Genomic DNA, 13207 nt, shown 5'->3' on the forward strand with positions numbered 1-13207 from the left:
ACATTTCCTTTATCTTGCAACGATGACAACAGTAGAGCGCGAGCTCATTCCCAGCTTGTGTGATTGGATTGCCATTTTCTCCAAAAGGTCCATCAAGAACTCCAGGCAAAACTTTTATTAACCCTTGAAGTGCTCACTTTTGTCTAGGTGCTAAAAAAAAGTTCTCACCTGAACTGCTGAGCAGGCTCCCTGCTTCTCCGGTCTCTGAAACCAGTCTTCTCCTATACTGCAGCATTGGAATATTCCTCAGGTCTACATACAGTGTATACAATGTGATGCTTTATGGGACCTTAGCCCGCTGCAGCGGAGGGGGAGAGAGGCTGGGAGGACCGGTATGAGCACAAGTCAGAGCATCGAGCGAGTATAACTTTCTTTTTTAGCACCTAGACAAAAAAGAGCAGCTAACCCTTGCAGTGCATGGGGTAGACCTGCACTGCAAGGGAAGAAGGTCACTAACCCTGTGTAAGTTCCGATACCATGGAACATGAAGCTTACACAGGGACCCTGCAGATAACGGGGGCAGACGGGAGTTCGGCAAACCAGGGCCCCCTATCAGTAGAACAAGTCACACTGTCCTGAATGAGCAAAGTGACAGATGCTCTTCAACTGTGAGGCCGATATATAAAAACCAAAGGACCGGGTCAGTGAGTCCACAGCAGCCAAACAGAATTCTTCTGTCCAGATCAGTGGTTCTCAACCTGTGCCTCGGGACCCACATTTGTCCTCGGTCATTAAGTCGCGACCCAAGTCGCACTGCAATGTTCCCTGTTGCGCTACTGCTCTGTGATGGAGCTCCATCCATATGTGTATTGCTTGTAAAGCTCCCTTGCACGCCCGTAGAGGTGCCGGGAGCCAGAATGTGATGAGCTGTAAGCAATGCACATATGGATGGAGCTCCCTCGCGGCCATAGCCACACCCCACGTCGACACTCGGCACCGGGTATCATATTTTTGAATGGCTGCTCAATGCGAGAACGGACATTGCTTCTCTAGGGAGAGGCCGAGGATCCTCTCATTCTTGAAAAGTGGAAGGCATGTGGCGACCCACTGGACATGGGGTCGCGACCCACTTTTGGGTTACGACCCACCAGTTGAGAACCAAGGGTCTACATAGCAACTCGCACAGCCTGAGCTTCAACTTCTGCAGCGTCCGGAACCGGTTCAGGTTCTTGGCCATCACAGCCGAGGCATAGGAGAGCCCTTCCTGTGTACTTTGAGAACAGATGACAGCAACAATCACAATTTATAACTGCACAAAGGCCAACTAACCAACACACTAACTCACCACTACAATATGACGTAAAACATTCTACGCATGTAAACAGTAAAAAAACAAACCTGTTCAAAGTTCAAGTACAAAAATACATTTGGCAATGCAAAAAAGGCACTCGGATACCTACAGATCTAACTCGGTATAGTGTTAAAAGCCATTAACAGCTGGTAATTCAGTCATGGAAGGACCCAGATGCGCCGAATCACGCAACAGCCTTATATATCTCTCAAAAGATGGAGCCGAAACCCCTGTTCCTGAGTTCCCGACTCCGCCCACCTGCCATGGTCTTTATAAGAGAACTTGCTCTTAGAGCTGGATTCCAAGGTAAGGCGTTATCAGAGTCAGGAACTCCTGGGGTTTGGCTGCCGGAGTTCCAGAGAGATACAAGAAGCCACCCACCAGTGTCCATGCATAACTGTCAAAAAGACTCTTTACATCTGTCCATGGACAATTCTTGGATATACGTATATTACACAAATTCTCAAAGCCTGTGGGGTTGGTTTACTAAAGGAGTAGAGCAAGGGGTGGACACATTAATATGGAATCCTGGAGCCAGTTTGTCCAATCCAGGAGCCAGACGGATTTATTTTAGGAACCAGCTCTATTGACACCAACTAGAGAAATCCTCAAAAGTTGAGCGCCAGCTGGAACTTTTAGGGAGCATCTGGTACCTGGTTTGTGGGATTGGTCCAACCCTAGAGTACAGCGTGTTCACCTTGCAAAGAGAAAGGGGTGAAAATTCACAATAAATACTCAACCACACGCCACAAAAATTAAAAACAGGATTTTTGTTTGCGCTTGGATTGGTTGACTGAAATCAGCAAAAACTTCACTTTGCCAAGTGAAAATTCCCTTTTAAAGTGAACACGCTCTACTCCTTTAGTCAATCGATCCCAATATAGGTCAGACTACAAAGACAACAGGTAATCATTTCCTCAGTTTCTTGTTGGCTGGTTTGATGGGAACTAAATCCTCCTTCTCTTCCTCATCATCCGAGTCATCTTCATCATCTTCCTCCTCCTCTTCCTCAGAATCCATGTACGGTGGTACTGTAAATGAAGCAGGCATACAAAAGTTAAAAAGACATCTAAATGGATTCCTGCTCTCAATGTAGTGGCGAGTAGGATGAGAGCCCCCAAAAAGCTTCACAGCCATCTGGGACAATAACAGAGGAGACATCCCCTACCTTGGGCAAGCTCTCACCTCAGCATTTCATCTATACCAGGGGTAGCCAAACTCTGGCCCTCCAGCTGTGGTGAAACTACAAATCCCATGATGCATCTCTCCAGGAGTCGTGGCTGTGAGAATCTTGCAATGCCTCATGGGATTTTTAGTTCCACCACAGCTGGACGGCCCGAGTTTGGCTACCCCTGATCTATACTGTCTCACTCAAATGTGATCTATCCATATATTCCTATGGAGAACACTACAAGGTGGGGGGAACATTGTTTGTGTACCATTCTTCTGTAGTGGGGCTTCCAGAGAGGGGTAAGTAGACAGCTTGGGCCAGTAACAAGAGTAGCTCAGCTGAAAAAGCTGCTATATCTGTGCCAGGAGACCTGCCTACAGTGGTCCTGGACACCAAGAAGGTCCTAGAAGGTAATAGAACCCTACATTACCTTTTCTTTAAGAGCTCTTCGCCACTCAACAAAAATGTACAAATTCAGGTGCTTCCACCATTACCGTATATACTCGAGTATAAGCCGCCCCGAATATAAGCCGAGGTACCTAATTTTACAACAAAAAACTGGGAAAAAGTATTGACTCTAATATAAGCCGAGGGTGGGAAATGAGGCAGCTAATGGTAGATAGATACCAATAAAATTACATTATTTATTTAAAAGAAAAATAACCTAGCTCTGTAAGTGGAAAAGGGGGTACAGGGCTACATATCATGTACTACGGATCATTTAACCCATTCATATTAGCAGAGGATAATTGTAAAAGAAGCTGGGCAGCGAGTCATTAGACGCTGCCCGGCTTGTTGATTGGTCAGGTAGCTGGCCAATTAGGAAGCTGGGCGGCGTGTAATGACGCGGCGCCCAACTTTGTTTGGCCGGGAAGCAGGTTTCATGCTCCCTCGTCACGAGGGAGCCGGCTTCCCGGCCAATGAGGAAGCCAGGCGCCGTCTAATGTCATTACACGGCGCCCGGCTTCCTTATCGGCCAGAATGCCGGCTCCATGCTTTCTCGTCACCTAGTGACGGGAAGCATGGAGACCGCTTCCCTGCTAATCAGGAAGCCGGGTGGCGAGTCATTACACGCCACCGGGCTTCCGGTATTGGGGAGTATACCGAAAAACTGGTACATCCCTAGTTGTAATAATTGAGGACTCATTTTTTTTTTTTTAACATCTTAGGCAGCTGTGCAGTTGGTGCCATTGACTGCGACTCATCAATGTTGGCAAATCAAACTTTTTAGGGCATTGCTCCTAATTCCACAGCCAGGTGCCCAAAGTGCCAAAGGATTTGCCACTGGCGCCTAACTCCGTACCTTACTACTCGTCAGTGACAGATGCTACCAGTTCCTAGTTACCAGTGTTCGTTGGCAGATTGTACCAACTGACCACTAAATTATCTATCAAAGCCCATCTGAGGTGTCCAAAAATCAAAAACAATCTTGACGGTTTGGTTTCCCTGGCACTGGAGCTCCCTTTGGATGAAATCTGCACATCTTCCCAGCGCTGAGTTAGGCCTTGTACACACCAAATGCAGAGCAGATCCGGTCAGGTTTCTGCACACGCAGTGCAGTGGGTTGTGCCGCATTTTTGAAGCATTCCGGGCCGTTTTTGGTAAAAAAAAAAAAAAATGTAAGTTTAACATGGGCTTTCAGGCACTTGCATGCGTTTTTGATGCGTTCCAGAGCAGGTAAAATAGGGGTTGCCGCAGTTTTTTCACCTGCTCTGGATCTGCTCTGGAACTGCACGCTGCGATGTGGACTGGAGCTCAAAATACCATAGGAATACATTGGACACAGTTTTGATCCGGTCTGCACCTGCTCAGCGCTTGGTGTGAACAAGCCCTTACAGTGAAGGCTGCTCTTATCTGTGAATAAGCAGCAGCCTCTCTGCTGAAGTCCAACACACCCCTATAGCTCTCTGGTATGCAGGGAGCATGAACTTTGCTGACTGCTGAGATCTATTCAGATCCAATACAAAAAGTTTTGCCTTCCGATATATATCATTAAACCCAGCCCTAGGGAATTTTCAGGGGAGTTGGGGGGAGGGGAAATCTTACCGTATTATGGAATTGAAACATTCTCCTAACTGAAATTCAGATATTCGCTATTTTAAAGGGTGGGTCAGCAAAAGTAAAAAAATGTGTCTGGAGTCACAGACAGGGGCCAATCAGAAGCCAGCAGGTTAGGCAATGGAAGTGGATGCTCCAGGCATTAAGAGAGACAATGGTCTTGAGACTTGGAATAGGTTGCTTGTGTATAAACACTGCCTTACCAACGATAACTTGTCCAGACAGAAGGACCGGTCCTGAGCCAGACTTCAGGCGAAAAGTCACTGGTGGCTGGATGACAAAGTTGTCCAAATTCACCTGAAGGGAATGTTTTTAAGGATTTCCGGGCCGTTTTGGTAAAAAAAAAAAAAAATGTAAGTTTAACATGGGCTTTCAGGCACTTGCATGCGTTTTTGATGCGTTCCAGAGCAGGTAAAATAGGGGTTGCCGCAGTTTTTTCACCTGCTCTGGATCTGCTCTGGAACTGCACGCTGCGATGTGGACTGGAGCTCAAAATACCATAGGAATACATTGGACACAGTTTTGATCCGGTCTGCACCTGCTCAGCGCTTGGTGTGAACAAGCCCTTACAGTGAAGGCTGCTCTTATCTGTGAATAAGCAGCAGCCTCTCTGCTGAAGTCCAACACACCCCTATAGCTCTCTGGTATGCAGGGAGCATGAACTTTGCTGACTGCTGAGATCTATTCAGATCCAATACAAAAAGTTTTGCCTTCCGATATATATCATTAAACCCAGCCCTAGGGAATTTTCAGGGGAGTTGGGGGGAGGGGAAATCTTACCGTATTATGGAATTGAAACATTCTCCTAACTGAAATTCAGATATTCGCTATTTTAAAGGGTGGGTCAGCAAAAGTAAAAAAATGTGTCTGGAGTCACAGACAGGGGCCAATCAGAAGCCAGCAGGTTAGGCAATGGAAGTGGATGCTCCAGGCATTAAGAGAGACAATGGTCTTGAGACTTGGAATAGGTTGCTTGTGTATAAACACTGCCTTACCAACGATAACTTGTCCAGACAGAAGGACCGGTCCTGAGCCAGACTTCAGGCGAAAAGTCACTGGTGGCTGGATGACAAAGTTGTCCAAATTCACCTGAAGGGAGCAAGAAAATAACTCTGTAAATGCTGACAGACAACCAAACTTCTGGCATGCTTGCTGAGGCCAGGATGATATCACTAAACCTTCTCCAGGGATCCTGGGAAAACTAAGGGGCATAAAAGGAGAATTATGGGGTTAAGACTTTTCCCCATAGTTCTCCTTAGGTTAACGGGAGGACACAAACTAGCGTCCTCCCGTCACCCAAGGCTCAGTATACCGCGAGCTGCTGCTTGCGGTATACTGAGACGCCGCAGCTGAAGCGGATCCCGACAATTGTGCCGGGATCCGCCCAGCTGCGTGACCGACAGCTGGCTCAGCCAGCTGTACCCTCCCCCGTCCGTTCCGCCAGTCAGCGCTGGAGGATCGGAGTAAGGAGGGGGGAATCCAGCCCCTCCCCTGTCACGGCAGAGAGCCGTGACAGGATCGAGAGGTGAGCGAACGCCGGTATGTGTTCGCTCACCTCCCGATCTACTGAGCCGACCTGTGACAGTCTCATTGTCACAGGTCGGCTAGAACTATGAGGTGAGTGAAAAGCACCCCCCTCATAGTTCTCCTTTAAACCCTGTAAGAATTCTCCCCTATACTGTATAGGAACATATCCTCAAGGGGTTTGGGATCATCAGCTTTCCCAGGATTCCCAAAGAAGGCCCAGTGAGGTCACCTTCGACCAGCTTCTCCCATATAGAACAGCACAATACTCAACAATTTACAGTATATATGGACTCTCATATCCATTGTCTAATAGGAGCTTTCAATCTAAGGTCTCCAAACCACAATCCAAGACCAGTATAGTCAAAAGCCAATTAACCCCTTCGTGACGGGATACGTACACTGTGCGTCCAGCCACAAAGGGACCAAATGACTTGTCACGTACACTGTACGTGACGAGCTATTTGCTGCTTTAGAGGGCTGTTACCCGCTGAGAATCAGCTTTTAACATTCATTAATGGATGCCCTTACTACAGAGGCATTCATTAATGAAAGGGTTAACCTTTTTCAGACACCCGATACCTTAATATCGGGTGTCTGAGTCAAAGCAGAGCGGACACACGGCATTCTGACAGCTCGTATAGATCGAGAGATATCTCTCGCAAGCTATACTGGCTTTTTTTTTTCTCTTTCATGAATAGATACATAATGTGTCTATTCCTATAATGTGTCTATTCCTGAAAGAAGAATGTTTGTTTGCTGATCGTTGTTGCAACAATCAGAAAACCTTTAGGCCCCATTCACACCTAGGCGTATTGAAATATGCGCGTCTGTCGCGCGACCGTCACACGGTTTTTTTTTTACCGCGATTCGCGGTAAAAAAGTTGCGCGATTCCAAAGGCTACTTGGCTGTATCCAAATGGAAAACGCCCTACAAAACGGCCCAAAGTAGTCCCGTGACCTTTTCAGGCATGGGCCGTTTTGTAGGGCGTTCGGGACGGGCGGAAATACGGACAGGTGGGAACGAGACCATTGACTACAATGCTATTTATTTTTTTGACCGTTTTGTAGCGCGTTCGTCGAGCGTAGGACGCGCTACAAAACGGTCAGGTGTGAATGGGGCCTTAGTGACAGCTGAATCCTGAACTGCTGCAGGATCAGTGTCACTAACTTATTATCGGCTGTTCTGAAGTTTGAAGCAGCCTGATAACCAAAAATGTATTAATTTATCAAGCAGTAACAGTGAGATTAATTCACAATGACTGCTTGATATAATTAAATAAAATAACATTTTTAAGCTTAAAAAAAGTGAAAAGTGTAAAAAATAAAAAATTGTGAAAAGTGTAAAAAAAAAAAAAAGTGTAAAAAATCAAATAAAATAAGGGACAAATAAATAAATGTATTTATTGCAATTTTTTTTAGCTGTGCTGGTTTTGTAAAAAAAATACTACAAATCAAAACTGGGAAAAAAGTGTTTTTTTTAACGTTTTTTCCCCCTTTTTTTATATTTTATTTGTCCTAAGTGAGGCGTTAGACACACATATGTGATATAAATATGTAGCCCTATCTGTCCTCTAAAAAACAATATATAATATGTGTGGGTGCACTTTGTAAGAAAGTATATTACTGACGTGGAAGAATCACACAGCAAAAATGTCAAAAGTGTGTCAGTCATTTACGAACAGAAACTAAAAACAAGCTCAGTCATGCAGGGGTTAAAGCCCAATGCTATGATGGGCACAAACGGATCCTCACAAAGCTCCTGGGTAAATAAGAAAAGGCTCTGCCCGTTATACCTCCCGCCAGTCCCCCAGATGTTGATCATCGATCCAGCAATCCCCTTGGGTTGAATGACCCACAGCATCATTCCACCTGCTTCATGTAAGCCCATGGCATCAAGGGCCCAAGCCCCTACCCCGGACTTACAGGAGAGTGCTGCAGAGAGGAGAATTACATTGGTACGTGGTGCTTTTAGGATCTGCTCACTCCCAGATGGAGATGACGTGTGACATCATCAGACTGAAACAAAGACTGCTGGAAAACAGGTAAATATTGACGGGCCAGCAGCTGGGGGGTGGAGGATGTCCGGAGCCCAATGTAAGGCTTTAACGTAGCTCTGAAGGCCCATACCAATGTTACCCCATTTTGTACGCTAATGTAAGTTTCTAAAAAACCTGAGGTAAGTTCTCAGCTTACTCTGGGTGTGAAACAAAGCTATGATGGGGTAGAGCCATGTCCTGTCCATCCGCCCCATAATGGGGTACATGCGACATCCCCTTTCCACACAAAATGGCATCTATGTCATCCAGCTGCTGGTACCCTGAGGGCACCTGGAACTTCTGACTTTTTCTGCAGATTTTCTCTGGTCAGATGTAAAAAGTGCAACAGACTCCTCCATCTACGCTACTCTGTGTGTATGGAGGAATCTCCCGCTGGGCCAAGCCCCTGCTGGCACTTAACACCTGAACAATGACGGCATCCAATCAGATTGTTCAGGTGTTTTGACAGCCAGCTTAACTTTTGGATAGTGGAAGGAGACCAGGAGAGTTCCCAGTTGGGGGTAGTGAACCCAAGAACCAAGCACCACCCAACCCGATCAAAAATAACCATTACCATTGTCTGACAGGAGAGCTTCAGAGTGGCGATGGGCACGGAGATGTCCTCATTGATGTGATTGCGGGCCGTCACTTCCACAACGTTGTATTCATCTCTGACTCCCTCACCGAGGCTGATCTGAGAGGGACAAAGAGACAAAGTCACCATCACCCCGCGTACACAAAATGTGCACCTGAGCTAATGTTATGTAAAGCTTCAGATAAGTAACTATCGTCCTCATACAAGAGTCATGTGTGTTCTTCCTTCAGTCATGGAAAGCTCCGTGTATTTCTTCCAGTACGATTGCTAAAGGTTGCCATGAGCTGGTAAGGATTGGCAAAAAATGGTATGGATTGGTACAAGTCCGTAAGGGATTGTACGGGTTGGCGATGATTGGTAATGTTTGGTAAGAGTTGGCATGAGTTAAGGATTAGTAAGGGTTTAAATTGGTTGGCAAGGATTAGTAATGGTTGGTAAGGATTGGCACAGTTTGGTAAGGATATTAAGGGTTTCTTTTAGTTGGTAAGGCTTTGTATAGGTTGGTAAGGGTTTATATGGGTTGCTAAAGATTAGTAAGGGTTTTTAAAGGTTGGTAAGGATTGGTAAGTGTATGGGAGGGTAAGCATTGGTAAGGATTTGTATGATATGCTAAGGATTGGTAAGGATTAGTAAGGGTTTGTATGGATTAGTAAGGGTCTGTATGGGTTGGTGAGGGTTTCTATGGGTTGGTGAGGATTAGTAAGGGTTTCTATGGGTTGGTGAGGATTAGTAAGGGTTTCTATGGGTTGGTGAGGATTAGTAAAGGTTTGTATGGGTTGGTGAGGATTAGTAAAGGTTTGTATGGGTTGGTGAGGATTAGTAAGGAATTGTATGGGTTGGTGAGGATTAGTAAGGAATTGTATGGGTTGGTGAGGATTAGTAAGGAATTGTATGGGTTGGTGAGGATTAGTAAGGAATTGTATGGGTTGGTGAGGATTAGTAAGGAATTGTATGGGTTGGTGAGGATTAGTAAGGAATTGTATGGGTTGGTGAGGATTAGTAAGGAATTGTATGGGTTGGGGAGGATTAGTAAGGAATTGTATGGGTTGGGGAGGATTAGTAAGGGTTAGTACGGGTTGGGGAGGATTAGTAAGGGTTAGTACGGGTTGGTGAGGATCAGTAAGGGTTGGTGAGGATTAGTAAGGAATTGTATGGGTTGGTGAGGATTAGTAAGGGATTGTAAGGGTTGGTGAGGATCAGTAAGGGTTGGTGAGGATCAGTAAGGGTTGGTGAGGATCAGTAAGGGTTGGTGAGGATCAGTAAGGGTTGGTGAGGATCAGTAAGGGTTTGTATTGGTTGGTGAGGATTAGTAAGGGATGGTGAGCATTAGTAAGGGATTGTATGGGTTGGTGAGGATTAATAAGGGTTTCTTTTAGTTGGTAAGGATTAGTAAGGGTTTATTTTAGTTGGTAAGGCTTTGTATAGGTTGGGAAGTGTTTATATGGTTTGCTAAAGATTAGTAAGGGTTTGTAAAAGTTGGTAAGTGTATGGGAGGGTTGGTATGGATTAGGGAGGGTTGGTATGGATTAGGGAGGGTTGGTATGGATTAGGGAGGGTTGGTATGGATTAGGGAGGGTTGGTATGGATTAGGGAGGGTTGGTATGGATTAGGGAGGGTTGGTATGGATTAGGGAGGGTTGGTATGGATTAGTGAGGGTTGGTATGGATTAGTGAGGGTTGGTATGGATTAGTGAGGGTTGGTATGGATTAGTGAGGGTTGGTATGGATTAGTAAGGGTTGGTATGGATTAGTAAGGGTTGGTGAGGATTAGTAAGGGTTGGTGAGGATTAGTAAGGGTTGGTGAGGATTAGTAAGGGTTGGTGAGGATTAGTAAGGGTTGGTGAGGATTAGTAAGGGTTGGTGAGGATTAGTAAGGGTTGGTGAGGATTAGTAAGGGTTGGTGAGGATTAGTAAGGGTTGGTGAGGATTAGTAAGGGTTGGTGAGGATTAGTAAGGGTTGGTGAGGATTAGTAAGGGTTGGTGAGGATTAGTAAGGGTTGGTGAGGATTAGTAAGGGTTGGTGAGGATTAGTAAGGGTTGGTGAGGATTAGTAAGGGTTGGTGAGGATTAGTAAGGGTTGGTGAGGATTAGTAAGGGTTGGTGAGGATTAGTAAGGGTTGGTGAGGATTAGTAAGGGTTGGTGAGGATTAGTAAGGGTTGGTGAGGATTAGTAAGGGTTGGTGAGGATTAGTAAGGGTTGGTGAGGATTAGTAAGGGTTGGTGAGGATTAGTAAGGGTTGGTGAGGATTAGTAAGGGTTGGTGAGGATTAGTAAGGGTTGGTGAGGATTAGTAAGGGTTGGTGAGGATTAGTAAGGGTTGGTGAGGATTAGTAAGGGTTGGTGAGGATTAGTAAGGGTTGGTGAGGATTAGTAAGGGTTGGTGAGGATTAGTAAGGGTTGGTGAGGATTAGTAAGGGTTGGTGAGGATTAGTAAGGGTTGGTGAGGATTAGTAAGGGTTGGTGAGGATTAGTAAGGGTTGGTGAGGATTAGTAAGGGTTGGTGAGGATTAGTAAGGGTTGGTGAGGATTAGTAAGGGTTGGTGAGGATTAGTAAGGGTTGGTGAGGATTAGTAAGGGTTGGTGAGGATTAGTAAGGGTTGGTGAGGATTAGTAAGGGTTGGTGAGGATTAGTAAGGGTTGGTGAGGATTAGTAAGGGTTTCTATGGGTTGGTGATGATTAGTGTCTGTGTCAGCCAGTCACTGCGACCAGTAGTGAGGTGTCGGGGATTCCTGAATACGGCGTCACATTTGTGGAAACCTCATCACAGATCATATTGGACAATCAGATGATAAATGTTATGGAGGAAATTGGCTGCAATGGACATAAGAATCAGAAACCCCCATAAGAGATCAGGGACTTACAGAGCACAAGGACAGGTTGTGTTCGCAGTCGTCCTCCTCGTCTACCTGGAAGGTATAATAGGTGGTCTTCGATGACAGCTCACAGCCTGATATAAAAGGAAACAAAATATGAAAAATGCATGCTGATCATTGTGGTCCTATAACAGACTGCCAGTCCAACCCCCATAACTGCTCCATGTGGCTATCAGCAGACCATGCTGAGCTTTGTTGTCCTAAATCAGACTGGTATCTCTACCCATACTAGACTTTAACTGATGCAAAGGGCTTGCTGAGCCTTGTAGTTTTACAGCAGATTATCCATAGCCCACCCCATGTGACTCAAATGAACATACTGAGGCTTGTAGTGTTTATAACAGACTGGCAGCTGGCCCCACGTGACTACTGGCAGGACATCCTGAGCCTTGTAGTCCAACATGTGACTATCAACTCAACATGCTGAGCCTGGTAATGTTATGGCCGACTGGTAGCTTCCCCATAGCTGACCCCACGTGACTAGGGGCAGGGCTTGCTGAGCCGTGCAGTTCCATAGCCGACTGACCCGCTTCCCCCTGTTTTCAAGCAACCTGAGCCTTGTAGTTCTACACCAAACTGCCGGCTGGCGCCACTGTGCATTGCCCGGAGCTCCCTGCCATCTCACCGAACATATAGCTCTCCACCGGGCTGCCCTGGCTGTCGTCGCTCGATGCATCGCTCACAAGGAAACTCATCCTGACCCCCCACACACACTGCACGCCGTACACACACGTGGGTACTACAGAACAGACTGACTACCGGCCCCGGGCAGGAAGAGGAGGAGAGAGGAGAACTCACAGCGCGACCACAGCGCCACCTTCCGTCCGATTAGCGCACTGCAGGCGCCGCTCCATGAGCCTCACCGTTCGCAATACCAAGAGACACGAATACCAATCCAAACTACCAAGACGACTAGTTATTGATCTCACATATAGATAACCAGGGAGACTAGTTATTGATCTCACATATAGATAACCAGGACGGCTAGTTCTTGATCTCACATATAGATAACTAGGGAGACTAGTTATTGATCTGACACATAGATAACCAGGGGGACTAGTTATTGATCTAACATATCGATAACCAGGGAGACTAGTTATTGATCTGACATATAGATAACCAGGGAGACTAGTTATTGATCTGACATATAGACATATGTGTGCTTCAGCATGCGCTGGCCCCACTCTGTCATTTTACGTGGCCTACCACTTCGTGGCTGAGTTGCTGTTGTTCCCAGTTGCTTCCACTTTGTTATAATACCTGTAACAGGTGACCGCGGAATATTTAGTAGCAAGGAAATGTCACGGAATGGGTCGCTCCTGAGAGCGACCCATTCTTTCACAGATGTTTGTAGAAGCGTCTGCATTCCGAGGTGCGTGGTTTTATACACCTGTAACTAGGGATGCACCGATACCACTTTTTTAAGACCGAGTACGAGTAGTACCAATACTTTTAATCATGTACTCGCAGATACCAATTACCGATACTTTTTCTTAACCACCTCCGGGCCGGCCGTAGTAAAAAAACGGCCGGCCCGAGCTCTCTAGATCTGAGCGGGCGTCTTTAGACGTCCGCTCAGACACGCCCCCCCGCGCGCACCGCTCGGCGCGCGCGAGCGGGAAATGGCCGTTTTTTAAAAACAGGCAGCGATGCCTG

General features: G+C 46.2%; 1 protein-coding gene across 1 annotated transcript; it reads right to left on the reverse strand.

Moving 5' to 3' along the window:
- Positions 1–2142: 2142 nt before the first annotated feature.
- Positions 2143–12259, reverse strand: LOC108798921 (nucleoplasmin-like protein NO29). Its single transcript, XM_018570727.1, has 5 exons — positions 12177–12259; positions 11540–11625; positions 8658–8777; positions 5516–5609; positions 2143–2322 (listed from the first exon to the last, which is right to left on the reverse strand). Exons 1-5 carry the CDS (start codon positions 12244–12246, stop codon positions 2201–2203), a joined length of 492 nt encoding a protein of 163 aa, XP_018426229.1. The 5' UTR covers positions 12247–12259; the 3' UTR covers positions 2143–2200.
- Between the last annotated feature and the right edge of the window lie 948 nt (positions 12260–13207).

This window comes from Nanorana parkeri, unplaced genomic scaffold (assembly GCF_000935625.1).
Source record: "Nanorana parkeri isolate BGI_ZX_2015 unplaced genomic scaffold, ASM93562v1 scaffold1585, whole genome shotgun sequence".
Taxonomy (NCBI): Eukaryota; Metazoa; Chordata; class Amphibia; order Anura; family Dicroglossidae; genus Nanorana; species Nanorana parkeri.

Coding starts and splice junctions, on each gene's coding strand:
- LOC108798921 (XM_018570727.1), bottom strand. CDS start 12,246: ATGAGTTTCCTTGTGAGCGATGCATCGAGCGACGACAGCCAGGGCAGC. Junction 8,778..11,539: donor ACAACCTGTCCTTGTGCTCT/GTAAGTCCCTGA, acceptor TGTCCCTCTCAG/ATCAGCCTCGGTGAGGGAGT. Junction 5,610..8,657: donor AGCTCTCCTGTCAGACAATG/GTAATGGTTATT, acceptor TGCTCCCTTCAG/GTGAATTTGGACAACTTTGT.